General features: G+C 42.0%; 1 protein-coding gene across 1 annotated transcript; it reads left to right on the top strand.

Moving 5' to 3' along the window:
• The first annotated feature begins 3,277 nt into the window (after positions 1-3,277).
• Positions 3,278-6,105, top strand: pmp22a (peripheral myelin protein 22a). Its single transcript, XM_040154948.1, has 5 exons — positions 3,278-3,434; positions 4,243-4,333; positions 4,527-4,620; positions 4,741-4,881; positions 5,009-6,105. Exons 2-5 carry the CDS (start codon positions 4,256-4,258, stop codon positions 5,164-5,166), a joined length of 471 nt encoding a protein of 156 aa, XP_040010882.1. The 5' UTR covers positions 3,278-3,434; positions 4,243-4,255; the 3' UTR covers positions 5,167-6,105.
• Positions 6,106-15,467: the final 9,362 nt, after the last annotated feature.

The following is a 15,467-nucleotide window of genomic DNA, read 5'->3' on the forward strand; positions in this document are numbered from 1 at the left end:
GCCAGTTGAGCCCTGAGGATCGGACAGCACAAGGAAAGAGCCATGCACATCCTGGAAAGCGGAGAATGCATCTGCAAGAGCAATGTCACTGTCTATGGTTTCAAAGTAGACAGAGTTATGCATTTGAGACCAAACTAGGCCACAGCATAAACAGGCTGAACTAACCCATGCTCTAACAAAAGTATGAAGATTTGTGAAGATTTGTAGCTGTGTAGATTCAACGGTTTCCCAGCTGTTACCGAGAAATGTCCAGTGAGATGACCAGAGGACTTTTTAGCGAACAGGCGTTGTCAGCTTCTCCTGATGACATTTGACCAGATTGACTTCAGAGCTTTAGTGTTTCCTCTTGTTTTGGCAGAGATCTCCATAGGTGAAGGAGCACTGGGGCGTTCCATCATTCCTTTATATTCCCACAAGTAAAATTGCCTGTTCAGCTGTCCCACAAGATGTCTTCCAGACAGCCACGCCAGGGTCATACCCAAAACCAAAACCTAATCCCTAATTGTCTCACACTTCCCTCAGTCCCATGTTTGCTATTGGAGCTGGAGCAGTCCAAGAGTCATTTGGCCACTCCTGCAGGTGGAGCCCAGTGCTGTATACCAGGGCTGAGCTTGAACTGAGGTTGACTCATTCTGTCAAAAAACAGCAGACCATTCCAGTAATACAACCCGACTCGACACAAGTCTTGTCTTGACTTTTGATATGCTCACTGGTCTAAGTTCATAAACACAAACCTGACATAATGAAACTTAAAAAAACTGTAACTGTAGCACTCACAGTGACTCCCAGCCTTTATCACAGAAGTCCAATATAGAAATACTGATGTAAACATAGATGCAGATATACATTGTAATAGCCCTCTCAAGAAAATAACAAAATCAACATGTTATCATTGTAAGATTAATAGAATGATTAAAGAATTCATTCCCAAACCAGAGACATCCTCACTGTATGCAATGAAGTCTCTTGTGGGGTTAGTATGCGTTTACTGTTAAAAACAGATTTTTCCCAACCAAGTAAAAGTCAAATTTTTCATAGCATTATAACTTTTCATTTTCATGAAATAAGTGTGAAATCACCATGACGACTCTGTGGTTTTGTTTTTGATCAGCTGTTTTACTCGAGGTACTTTAGCTCTTTTTCACAAATCAGTGAGGAATAATTTTTGGGAAGCAGAAAGTTCTCCAGTTAATATCCACAAATCCAGTCATTTTACTTTTGAAATAAGTAACTTTCTGAAATAGCTCACCTTTGTCCTGGTGAATCTCTCAAGAAAGAGGGGTGTGACAGTTTTATATTTCAGCTGCAGCCTCACCACAATGGCTGCGACTACAGTTGCTGGTGGTGAGCTCCTCCTCCCCCCTTTGGCTTTTGTAATCTTTCAGTTTTAAAAGAAAAGGAGCTGTGTGTTTTCATTTAATGGGTTTGGGGGGGGTTTGGATGGTTTATCAACCATGTAAAAAAAAAGTGTCCGCACAATTACTGAGGATTTTTTTTGCCGATGGGTGGGTTTCATACAGAAATATTTATCACAAAACATCAAACAATAACTACTTACAAGATTCATTAAAAAGGCAGTATTTGCATGTTTTTATAAATATTATTAAATATCCAACCAGTGTCTAATGATACATTTATTGCACGGCTTATTAAATTACATAAAACTGTAATAAAGAAAAGGGTGGGGCACTCTGTGGCTCACTGCAGTGAAGCTTCATTTGCTGAGGAATGCTTCAGAGATGCTGTATTATGATATCTTACAGCAACAACAGAGGCGACAGTGTAACGTTATAATTTAAAGCTATCATTATCGTTGTTATTCTTTGACTGGATTTTTATACATCAACAGCAAGAAATAGGTCCAACCCTTTAATATTCTGCTCTGTATAATGTACGTCCACTTTGTGAGTAATAGCACAGTGTTAGACCACTGTGACATTTATAGTCTCCACACACACCTGCTCTAACTGGGCAGGCGGGTTTGACTTCTCACCCTGCTGCTGCGGGCACTGCCTTCCCCCTGACCACTGCACCAATTACAACTTCATAAAGCGCGGCGCGTCCAGCTGAGCGGTCGGCTGATTGTCAGAGGGCTCTCTCTCTCTGTGCCTCTTCCAGCTCTGCCGGGGCCCACGGCACCGCCTCAGACGGCATCCCACAGCGAGCCTGGGCAGCAGCTCACAGTTCCTCCCCTCGCATGTTTACAAACACAGGCCACAGGAATCCACCTGGTGAGCCAACAACTCTGAGGGAGAGCACAGAGAGGCACGAGCTGTGTTCTCCGGCTCCAGCACCAGATCACAGTCCCATTTGGACTTTGATGGTTTCAAAACAGCAAATGTGTGCTTGTCCTTTTGTCGCTGTTGTCATTTGCATTCCGGTTTGGTTTACAACTTTGTCACTTGTGAGGAAATGGCCTGAGACCACAGTGTAATGAGGGATGCAGAACCATGGCACGCTGCGGCAGGCAAATCTTTGTCACTCATCCTTGAATCTCGTGCGTGGGGAGATCCAAGCTGTTCCATTAATTCAACATGACTGAAACACTGCACCATGTTAACTCCCTCTGGCACTGGACAAACTCTCCCTTCTCTCTACAGACGCAGGAGTAAACAGGCGGCCTGCTTCACACACACACAGGCATTCTGGGCATACCGCGGGGCCTCCAGAGGGCTGGTCTGTTCACATCCAGGCACACACAAACTATCTGGACAGAATACTGCTGGCCGTGTTTTTTTTTTTATTTTTTATGTAGCTCAATGTGCACAAGGCTGTCCAGCCAAACGCAACCAACCGGAACAAGGCAAAGAGTCCCCCTGACTGTCCTGAGAGTTGCTGCTCAAATAGTTGGGTTTTTCAGGTGTGGCCTATAAAGAAAAAAAAAAACAGAGACACACTGTGCAGCATGTAAATATTAAAAAACCTCGGGCACATATAAACAGTAAAGTGCACTGATAACACACGAATCATTAAATTGCTAAGTGCCATCGACACGACACGCCCTCCTTGGAATTTAACAGGTTACGTCAAAATGTTTTTTTTTATTAGTAGGTGTGAGATAATGGCTGACGTCCGTAAGCTTCCACTGTTAAAGCTTTGCGGTCTGCACAATAATACCATAGGATACTCCATACAATCTCGCGGACTTTAGTTTCATCCAGATGATAGGCTACCACGGCAAGAAAGGGGAGAAAAGAAAAAAAAAAAAAAAAAAAAAAAAAAAAAACCGTTTTGGAGCGGGCCTCTGGTGACGTGCAGGGCCTGCAGGGCGGTGTTCTCAGGCGGAGAAAGGGACTGACTGGGGTGTGTGAGCCACATCTGGAATAGTAGCCGCAGAGAGAGAGTCGAGAGAGGCAGAAGCTGGGTGACACTTTACCAACTCTTCACTTCCGCACCTCCTATTCACGAAAACAAACCTCTTGCTTTGCCTTTTTGTAAGTTGGACTAATGTGTTGGAGCCTTTTCCTTTGGCTTTTGTCGGCGCACTTACCTTTTCATTGACTCCCCCCCCCCCTCCCTCCCAACACTCATACAACAGGATTCTACCCCTGGACTTTAAATCGACTTTGGATTTACTTGTAGCCTCTGCAAAATGCAACTTTGTCTAATGCGTCGCGGCTTTTCCCGACTGACTCGCTCGCCTGTCGTCGTTTTGGGTTTAGAAACCCCCTGGTTAGATTAAAACGCTCATAGGACCAAAGTTTGAGGCTCACGCATGGCCGCGCTACGCTGGAATGTTTTTTTTTCACGCAGATGGGCTGAGTTTGTTTTTCCGGCGGGATGCACCGATCGGTCGTGAATGAGTCTTTCTTACTCACATCGACCCACAATGCTTTCCGCCAAACTTTTCCCTGAAGCTTTGTTTTCTTTTTTTTTTTCCTTTTTTTTTTTTTACTTGATAGGCTACGCAAAGCACGCGTTGCTCAAAATAACGAGTGGCGGTCGAACCATTTGGACTCGTGAATTGATCCAAAAAAGCTCAGTATCGTGAAATCACGTTTGGTTTCCCCCAAAACCACCCGAGCCCATCAGGAAGATATTACAGTTCTTTCTTTCTTTCTACGTTTCAATGTAAGGCGATACTTTCACATTGAGGTAAACATTGCGGTCGGTGCAGGAGCGGGGATACAGCGCCATCTGGCGTCGAGTCGAGCTGACATTGCGCTGCACCCCTGGCGGGGCTTTGGGCGGATGGACAATTCAGGTGGACTGACTCCTTTTTTTTCTTATGTATCCCTCCAGATCTACTTGAAAGATGCTGCTCATCCTGCTCGGAGTGCTTATCTTGCACTTGATCATCCTCATTCTCCTCATTGTGTCAACAGCAGCCAGTGTAAGTTGTCCCGTTAAACTGTTTTTCCCTTCACTTTTAACTTGTGCAAAACGCAGAGTAGAACAGGGCCGAGACTCTGGCCAGTTATATCCTATGACCCTCAGCTATCACTGTTGTTGGATATTGTAGACGCATGCTCCTGTTGTGGATGCTGCGATGTGTTTAAATGGCTCTGTGTTGTTGTGTTTACTAGGCCTGGTCTGTAGGTGGACATAGGAGCACAGATCTATGGTACAATTGCATGATAAGCAATGGAGGCTACCACTGCACGCCAGCCAGCAATGAAGGTTTGTTAGCATTCCTGAAAAACAAAATAAATAATGCTTTGCGCCTTAATTGCCTTTGGCATGGAAAAGTAATGAATGTGTTTATATTCGTGCTCTCCGTCTTTTCTGTCTGTCTTCTAGACTGGATCCAGGCGGTTCAAGCCCTCATGATCCTGTCCCTGCTCTTCTGCTTCTTTTCCCTCATTGCGTTTGTGTATCAGCTCTTCAGACTGGTCAAGGGCGGACGCTTCTTCTTCACCGCCATCTTCCAGATCTTGGCAAGTGAGTATGACTTCATCACACACTGACGGGGTCACACCCTGAGCAGATGCGGGTGGAGTAGTGAGATCATCTGGATTCGCCTCAGATTCCTTAGGACCCTCGTCACCTCTGCTCTCGTCTTTCCTAGGTTTGTTTGTGATGTGTGGGGCCATCATCTACACTGTGATGAGTCCAGATGACGGCTCCAATAAGCAGTTCGGCTACGCCTACGTGCTGGCCTGGGTAGCGTTCCCTCTCTGTCTCATCAGTGGCCTCATTTATATCGTCCTGAGGAAGAAAGAATGAGAGAGGGAGCGGAGGAGGAAAAGAGGAGGGGTTGTAAGGAGACCCCTTACCACAACATCGCACTGTGCCTACTGCCCACAGACCATGGACTGACATCCCAACAACACAACAAAAGTGCATGTGTCATTAACAATTGTAAACACGAAAAGGAGAAGTTCATCCCTGCTGGGGATCTCTTTTTGCTATATTTTCCCGTGCCCATCCTGTATCACACCTGTTTTGTCATGTGAATTTTAACAACACTACAAATGTTTCCTGTGGTGACAGAGTGTCCTCAACATGTGTTTAGAAATGTGTTGGTGACATATTGACTTTTGTTGCATGCTGGCACCCGATTTCCACAAATCCATCATGTGTGATAACAACGATGAAAAAATCCTGCCTTTTGTTCAGTACAAAGATGTACATAATGTCTGTGGTTTTTAGACATATTTATAACATTTTTACATACATTTTGTACATAGTGTTGTCAAGTTAACATTGTCATGCTCATTTTGTGATAGAGTTTGTGTCTCTCACAAATCATGCAGCTGTGCCAAAGAGATGTTGCTTCAACTGCCAGAGTATCAAGCTTTTTTAAATTGTGTTGTCTTTTTTGAGTGTCAGATGCTTTGAACAATGTGCCTTACTTAGAATATCTGTGTTCTTCTTGAAGGAAATGAGTAAATCCACAGAAAGTTAAAAAAATATATATATATCATTAAGTTTTCATAAAGTCATGAAGTCTTTCTTGAATTATCATTGTTCTTGATATGCCAAATAAAAATGTTTTGCATTTTGTAATCTAGTTTTGAAAAATGGTGCTTTTTATCTACTATTCTTGAAATGTATAGCCTACTTTGTGTTGCAAGTGTGTCATGTCCTGTGATTAATTTGCTTTGTACAAACACACATTTCCATTTTTGTCATTATTCTTCTAAATAAACCTTTTGAAATGAATTCTGCGCACTGCTGCAAAGTTTCAGTGATATGCATTATCTTGAGAAGGAGCCTACTTTTCTCTTAAGCTGATTCTTACACTTGTAACTTTTCACACCAGGTGAAATTGGGAACCAGATATTTCCTGTTGGTCTTACTCTGAACTCATGCTGGGTGTGCTATTAAAGAGAATGGCATGCTACTTTTAGTCACACACGGCTCGTTGTAGTAGCTACATTTTACCACGTGGTGGAGCTATGGCACACAAGACACCCCCAGGACCCAGTCATTCACCTGCGGGGAAACATACAGCTGTTGGTGAAAAACCTGGAGAAACACATGTGCACAATATAGCCAGATAAATACACTCACTGTGCAGGTATAATGCCTTATTGTATATATACTGTATAGTAAGTTGTCCTAGTGAGGGAACAAGTACACCTCAAATAATCAAATAAATCAAACCCTTTGAAAAGTTAAAGTTCACTATTTTTCTTTAACGTGTAAACAGTGACTTCTGATTTTTCGAACGATTCCTCAGTAAAATTGCTAAATTAGTTTTTCATGTACCTTAAATGCATACGATTATTGATTCCCCAGCATCCAGACTGTAAACGGAAACAACTTTGTAAATACAAAGGGCTCCTCAGAGAAGATATCAGAAAATACAATCTTACATGCATCAAATGTTCAATTTCCAATGAATTAAGGATTTTGGATTTACCATGTACACTCACTGCCAGCAGAACAGCGATCCACGCTGTGATTTAGAGCAATTTACCATAAAATAATCAGATCTAAGGCCTAATTATTTCGCTATTAGATCGCCGTTAGTTGTTAGGCGTAGGCCGGTTCACGGGTGCTACTGAATAGATTCTGGTCACCTTCAGGTCTACATGTTTTCCCTTAAACTGTGTTACAACATGAGGCCCCTGAGCAGTCAGCCACTCAGTGCTCATGAGAATAAGGAAGGATTTTGGGGATCCAGTTGCTTGCACATACATCCAATTCCACTAGGTGGACAACTGCAACACACTTTTTGTAGTCTAGATAACTATTAACTGCAGAGTGCTTATTTGAAGGTTTGCAGATTATTATTTGAGACATATGGTATAGAATACATTTGTGTTTCTCCCATACCAGGGACCCAACACTTTTTCCTGTTTAAAGCATACACAATACTGGGGTAATTTGACACTAATCCTCTCTCGTGCTCCCTCTCAGAAGTTGACACCACTGTGGATTATTGAAATAGGATTCTGCCTTTGATCAAAAGAAGTTTATAGATGTCTTATACTTCACATCAGAGACAAAGTTTAGGGCTGCCAGCGCTGGTTTATATGTCTGGTGACGTTTTTATCATTAGTAGGAACAGAAGAAATGATGGATACACTTCGGAGGAGGTGAGATTCGAACAAATATTGTTTCTCAGAGGTTCTTTGCTAAGTCTAATACAGGAAACCAGTTAGAACACATGAAATAGTATAATGGTAAATAGGCCCTAATGTCTGCCATTTGGACCAATTCTAAAACTATCACATTCAATTGACCATTTGCTGAATAACCTTATTTTAGATTAGCCATTTAGCTTAGTTTGTGTCAAAACTGTTTTGAAGAAGTGTTGATTCAGCAGCACCTCTACGTGGTGCTGTTGAACTGTATCATACAGAGAGGTGCTTCTGTTATTTCACCTACCCTCATTGATTTGAATGGGGTGGACCAAATAATAGAAACGCCTGTCAACAAAATGCAATAAAGTTCAACAGCACCAAAACCTGCAGCCTCCCAAATGAGCATACAGCTGAATCAACACCTCTTTAACACAGTTTCAATACAATCTGAACATTATGACATTCATGAAGGGAGGTGCGAAAGTCCTTTCCTTTATATTTTTTGTACTACCTTAGGCACATTATAAAATTCAGATGGTGCACTTTACCAGTTGAATGATTGCTGCTTTACTTTAATACTCATGCTCTCAAATTTTCGTGCCAGTTCCATGTTACATGACATGGATCAGAGCATCTTCAGGCTCCAGACATTTTCAGAGATAACACCAGCAGCCCGGAAAGATAAACACCAGCCTTTTTTGAGCCGCCTACCAGACGCCAAGGTACAATTACCATTAGTTCACATACGCATTCACATACTACCCAATGCCATCTGTGCACATATGCACACATGCGAGCGTGCAGCATGTTATGCAGCAAAACAAAGAACACCACACACACGCACACAAACACATGTCACATCCTACGCAGCCTGTGTGCATTTTGTGCAAAAGCTCATTATGGCTGCTGAACATGTAGACAGAGGATTAAAATCTCATTCTCAGCTTTGTTGATTAAAAGAACTCTTCCTAACTTCATCAGTCCTGACACAAAAGAGAGGCCAGTTAATGCTGCGGTGGTAAAAGTCCCTGGGCATACAGATAACATATTGGGGATGTCAAGAACACGCCAGAGGCCTACAATGGCCTCACAGCTCCATTTCAAACGTAGTTAACCCTAAGGGTTATTTATCACTGGTAGGGTCACTGGGGGCCACTTAGTATTTACTGCAGGACATGCAGGATGGGGGAGAAGGGACTGAGAAGAGGCCACCCTCATCACCATCCACCGGGTACTTGCTTCAGTGGCTGTATACATACATCAACACTGTTTAACTAGATAATGTTGATGAAGCTGATAAAGATCAGGATATTTCACTGTGTTAAACTGTTACAAAAAAAAAGGCAAGGATAAGGCAGCCGACTGCTTTCTTGGTATCCCGGGGACACATAAGTATTATTTCCATAAGCCTATGGTTGGGAATTTCTCTGGAGCGGCATTAATGGTCGTGAAGCAGCACATACAATGGGCTGCAGCCAGCTGATGGCTTCCTGAATGGGACATGTGAGGACTTCAGAGGAAGCTGCAGCCCTCCTCTCTTCTTTCTCTTTAGATTTGTTGCTTTTTTTTTTTTATGCAGGATGTCTGTCTCCCGGAACAAACACTGGAGCCTTCTGATGTAGCTAAATGACAGAGAAAATGGGCAAGCCCACTTTATTCAAAGCTGATTTCATCACGCCCATAAATCTCTGAGAAATCAAAGCCCATCTTATGCCCACCCCTGTCCTCTCCCTTTGTGTTGCAAATACACATTAGAGTGCGGCTGGCTGCCCACTTTGACAGCAGCCCAGACAGGATCTGGGCAAAGTTCCAGATGTGGAACCTGGAGGCACCTTTGACCTTTGATTCCTGCCGTTAAATCCTGCCACTAGCATCCTCCTCAGACCCCCGCCGTGCACAGGAATCTCCCAGCTCCCAGTGAGTCATGAAATTATATATAAAGAACGACAACAATGTCTTTTTTACTACTTCATATTAAAATGTTTTCTGATTCCCACATATAAGTACCTTAAAGCTAATGACTGTTCATATGTATCCGCACAACCACACAAACATACACAACACACACAACTAACGCACCAATACATGACACAAATGCATTCTATCTAAATTATGAGTGTAAATAAAAACACCAGCAACACTAAATCACCCATCCGTCATGCTCATTATAGCATAGTTTCAGAGAACAGACCAGGGCACAGATGTGAAACATTTTCCTGCAGCAGAGAGCCGTCAGGAGCAACAGAGCTACAAGTATTGAACGCAAAACTTCAATGTTGCATACGGACTGAAAAAAAAAGAAAGAGATTTTGAGCGAAGTTTTGGTTCAAAGTTTAAAAAACTGTGTCACAATGTGTAGTAACACATTCCAAGGGACCCTGAATAATATTTGATTCAATAAAAGCTCCTGTAACTTGAGACTTAATTAAAACAGTTTGTCGTTAATAATTTAGTGCCAGCAGCAAGATTCAACCAGTCGTAATCGTTGAGTAAGAAGAAAGGTGGGTGCATGGAAAAAAAGGAGAAAAAAATCAATTATTCACTGCTATTTTTATGCACATTAAATCAGAATCCATAAATATCAGGAGGGAATCTGGGAAGCTGTGCTAACATTTGGTGCCTCAATATGGTGTTTCCCTCCAGTTTCCTGTGTGCCTGTCCTTCTATGACACACACACACACACACACACACACACACACACACATACATCTCATATACATACATACGACGCACTCAAATGCTGCGTGGCCACTAGCCAGCAACAAAGGCCTTCTAATCCGGCACTGGTGGCTAACAAGGGTTTCTATACTGGTGTGACGAGGCCGCTGAGGCAAACATTTCTCCTTTAATTATACAACAGTGAGTCGGAGAATTTCTTGTCGCTCTCTGGTGCTTTAGGCCTGAGCAGAGCTCCTCCAAATTAGAGAGCGGTGTGACAGTGCCGAGATGCATCACTGTGGTGAAACGTGGAGCAGCAGTTACACGGCCGCTGATCCTTTTATGGGCTTCAAATACGCTTCCCACATATAAGATGGAGATGAAAATATGCAGATAATTTCAGAGAGCTTGTGAGAGCTTGCATATACAGGCACATAAGGATAATTACACAGACAGTGGCACAAAAATGATTTGAAAACATTATACAGTGGAGAGATTCTCCTCTCTTCACACATAAATTAAGGGGCAATATCCCCAAAATGAAGAAATTCAATGTATTTGATTTTTGGCTGTGGATAGGAAAATATGTCTATGCTATGACGTAAGTCTCTTATTAACGGTTCACAGTAAGGCAGATTCAGAACGTGACAGTCCAAAAAGAAATCTGACCCAGAATTAGTGTCTTCATGTATTTGACTCTTTCAGCTGCACATTAAACATTCCATGTAAATTCAACCAAATCGATTTAAGCAAGCTCAGAACATTATTTTGGCACATTTTATTCAGAATATAACACAGTCCAAGCACTGGCATCTTATGAATACTTACAATCTATTGTGTTTTTTGCACTTTTATTGGTTTTCCTGAGATAGATAGATACACAGATTGATAGATAGATAGATACATTAACACGTGTGTATATATATATATATATACATAGATCCAATTACAGCCACTCATCTGTCAGTGGGCTAAACAAGCCTGAGTGGCGGATGTGATATCTACTGGCAGATCAAATGAAGGATGGCAGTTGTGGCCTAATCGGGGAGTCAAATTGAAGTAGCTGTGTTATTTCAACCTCACTGACCCCAGCCAGTGGCCCCAGTCTCCCTGGTGGGTTTCAGAGTGGATGGGGAGTTGAAACCAGCCAAGCTGGAAGTGTTTGGAGTGGGTGGCTTTGTTTGTCTTCCCAGCCTGGATGCCCCTCTTTAGTGACTGATGATCAGAGTCATGGTGGTTGCTGAAGTCTGGAATAAGGAAAGCTAAAATTACACCTTTAGCAAACATTCCAATGCCCAAAGTTTTTTTTTTTTTTTTTTTAAAAGGTGGATGAGATTGTTTCTTACACCAGCTAAAAGCTTCACATACTCAGAGATACACAGACATAGGTTTTTACAGGTAGGTAGGTACCAGGCCCTGTCTGCTCAAACAGACCCGTCTTTCCAACTCTGTGGCAATTCTGATTGGTCGCTTCCTCAGCAGTAAAATCCCATGGATCACCTGTATCCTCTGACTGGATGTTACCATGTTGCCATCTCCAGATCACTACAAGCCAGGTTAACTTTACTCAGTTCATCCTCATTTGTCATCAACTGAAAAACTGGCTGAGGCCAAAATACAGTAAATTGCTGCAAGACAACCCCAAACGTTTTTGTAGCAATGCTGCAGCTGCTAATTCATTAATGGCTACGTCCACTTCTGGCACTAAGACCACCCCGTGAGCTATGAGCTTTGTTATTGTCTGTTTCAATTGCTTTGATGTGTTTTTATCCACTCTTAAAGTCACTGACAATGACTGACTGAATGAAGCAGCTAAAAAAATGCTCTTAGAAGTGTTTAGCAAGTATATCTCATCTTTTCCTGTATCTCATCTTATTCTCTTAGATTCTATTGAATCTAAATACGCCTTTAATTTTAAGATCGAAATTAGCAAAGAGATTACTTACTCTTTGCAAATTCGGGTCTGGGAATGTATGAGTAAGAATTCCCAGTTAGGGCTTTAAAGAGTGTTGATGCGATAGAAACTGGACAATGTAAGCAGCACGAAAGCCAGAAAACCTTTTTAAAGATGCTGGAATAAACCTGTATATACTGAGGAACCCCAGTTGTAAGCAGCGAGTGTAAATCTTGTTATCCCATGGTTAACACTGTCAGTGAAAACGTCTAGAAGAAAGAGAGAAAAAGAGAAAGATAGAGTGAAAAGAGAAAAAAACTCTGCTTAGAGTACAGATCCCAGGCTCAGACAGGGTTAATAGGTTCCCCCGAACGTCTGCGTAATGCAAATATTGACAGTGACTCCATCGTCTCATCTAATGACCCGGTCCATGTCTGATCGCTCCTCTGGTCACATTACCTACAAACTAAAGGGCCCAAACAGCTGCTCTGTGATCACTTTACTTCTAGCCTGAGCAAATTCAGACCAGTCTGGATATACTAAGACCGGTGTTGCTAATGATTACCCAGACTGCCCGGAGCGGAGATGGGAGTTTTAGGGGTGTAGGCGAGAATCAACTCCGCTCTGTTGATTATGAAAAAAGTTATGGAGTGTTGAATGCATATCCTGTTACTTCGAATTCTGTGAGAAGTGTGTATCAATATCATTCATTATTAAATCTTTTCAATACATAATAATATTATTATGTCCGGGGAGGGACATTATTTAGTTATCTGAACAATGTAGTCTCAGTTCAGCCACTATATTACTTGATAACAGGTCTAATTTTAAACATTTGACCAAGTTGACATAAAATATAAGATCTAAAAAATGATATCCACATCTTTTGTTTAACTCACTCAGTCTCACATGCCACATAACCATTAAACATGTTGTTAAAGTAATTAAACTTAAGTAAGTTCATCCACCACTCATTCGAAGCTCTTCAGAGACACGATTTGTTGAAAGCCACGTCTTTGTCCTGGAGAAGTATCTTTCCGCTTCCTTAGAAAACAGCACAGCAACAGTTAACTGAGACAAGCCAGGTTAATTCAAATGTGCCTCTAAGTGCCTCTTGTCCAATTCCTCATTGACTTTGTTAGGCAGAGAAACTGCCCTAGGCCAACATATGGCTGTAAACCCTATAAATGGGTTTTGAAAATGTCTGAACTGGTGAGTGAATTGTGGTTAAGTGAGAAAACACTTGAACACTTTTCAACAAAACATGCCTCTCCCAAAAACAGGCGCACCCTCTGCACCGCTGGCATGTATCTAATATCTGCCTGGTATACCGCTGGATACTGGGATATGGCTTACAAATAAATTCTCTACATATATAATCATCAATTGTTTATTAAAGAATCAAAATACAGACACACAAATTGATGAATTCATACAAATGAAATGCATATAATATAAAATATTCTCCGTCAAACAGACCCATGCTGAGCTTGATTGCTTGTTCTTCGAAAATGTAGGAATTCAAAAGTAGCAATAGCAAACAATGGTGAACGTCAGCCATATCATAAAGAGCATAGACTAATGAGCCAGTTAACCTCTCAACCTGCAGACACAAAGCCTGTGATTGGCCAGTGAAGTCAAGGACGGAGCCTTGTGACACCTCCATCACACCAGGGATCTGTGGAAGAGCATCTGTCTTATGTTGTCTTTTTTGTCACAAAGTCTGAATTTAGGACAAGCGTATACATACTTTCAGAGAGCTTTTGTGCAGCGTGGCACATATATATTTGATCCCAAATGAAAACATAAAAATGCAATAGTTGCACCTCTCCAATAGCAAGTGTGATGAATAGAAGCGGTTGTATATCGTCTGATAGCTAAACCCTGGGCAGATCTGCACCTTTTGAAACCCTTTTCTTTTCTACATTGCTACTCTCCACTTCCTGAGTTCTCAACATGTTTAAAGCATTTTCTTCAGATGTCTGTAAACTTGGCTGGAGATGATAAACTGTAATTGTTTCCTCCACAGTTAGTTGCAGAAATTGATGGCTGTCAGAGCCTTTTGCTAGCTGCACTTGAAGAAAGCATGACCTGCAGACCTTGTATTGATTCATCCAAGGAAAATAAATCTGCCTTTTAGTGTTCTCTGTGCAGGGCAAATATACAAAACGACTCAGTGCCGACGGTATATAGCATTAATGTCTTTGATTAACCATTACCTAAAAGCTTCAAGCATTTCTCCATTTCCTGAATAAGGGTAATAAATATAAGATAGAAAATATAAGAGCAGTAAGTGGAAAAAATATGTTAAACATGCTGTCAGAAATAGCTCTGGTAGATATCCTACTGTCTGACAGAAACGCTTTTACAGCTCCACTGGCACCTTGAGTGTGCATGTGCATTGTAACAAGACTTTTCCAACTGTGGCTGTCGAGGTGTCAGGAAGGCTTTTGATAGCTCCAAAGTTCACACCATGTTTGTTTAACCATGTTCAGCCCCCCTTTGACATATGACCAGTGGTGGAGCAAACATCAAACTTCTGGGTCATAAAAAAGCAGGAGTCATGGGAGGAAGCTCTGGGTTAGCCATGGGTAAGATGAGGATTTGTTTGGTGTAAAGCCTGGGGTGGAGCACAGGGGTCGAGCACTGACTCGACATGGCCTCAAAGCTGTACCTCCTCCCAGTGAAGCCCAACAACTGGTAAGCAGCTTTACACACTTTACTTTGTTCAAAGTCTTTTAAAAGGATGTGTCAACAGAAGAAATTGATAGACAAGATGCACTTGGGAATATAATGTGACATGAGAACTGGCCACAGCAACAGTACGCGCATATACACTGAATTATACTCTGTACGTATCAGCACATAAAGAACAACACAGTGTAGCAAAATATATTGATTAGAGCAGTCGTTTCTCTTCCCAGTCCCACCTTAAAAGGTCTATTGATTCCCAATGTGAAATAGGGGGGCATACAAGGACGGTACTGTATGTCACACATTCATACCTCAGCCCTCAATTTCCCATGGGCACAACAAGCATCGTAAATCTGGCCATAAAACTATGCGATCACTATGCGAGAGAAACATTCAGAGGTAAACACAGTCACTCACACATTCCTTTGGACAAAGGCTGGTTAGCCCTTTAAATCTTATCTTTATTTTGACTGCAATGAATATGAGCTATAATGGACTCATAAAGCCTCTCATAAATGTTTGTCATAATCTTCCAGGTAAAATCAAGCAGGGTGCATGTGCCAGTTGTACTATGACCTTACATGTAAACACAAGCATACAAGGCCTGTACTTGCCTCATTTCATGTCCAGTGTTTGTGGCTACCGCCCTGCCAGATGGCCGGACCGCGGCAGGCTCATGTTAAGCCTGCAAGGGCTCACTCTTTCTGTTTAACCAAACGCTGATGGCTGTGGCTCACCAAAGTCT

Source organism: Xiphias gladius, chromosome 3 (genome assembly GCF_016859285.1).
Source record: "Xiphias gladius isolate SHS-SW01 ecotype Sanya breed wild chromosome 3, ASM1685928v1, whole genome shotgun sequence".
Taxonomy (NCBI): Eukaryota; Metazoa; Chordata; class Actinopteri; order Istiophoriformes; family Xiphiidae; genus Xiphias; species Xiphias gladius.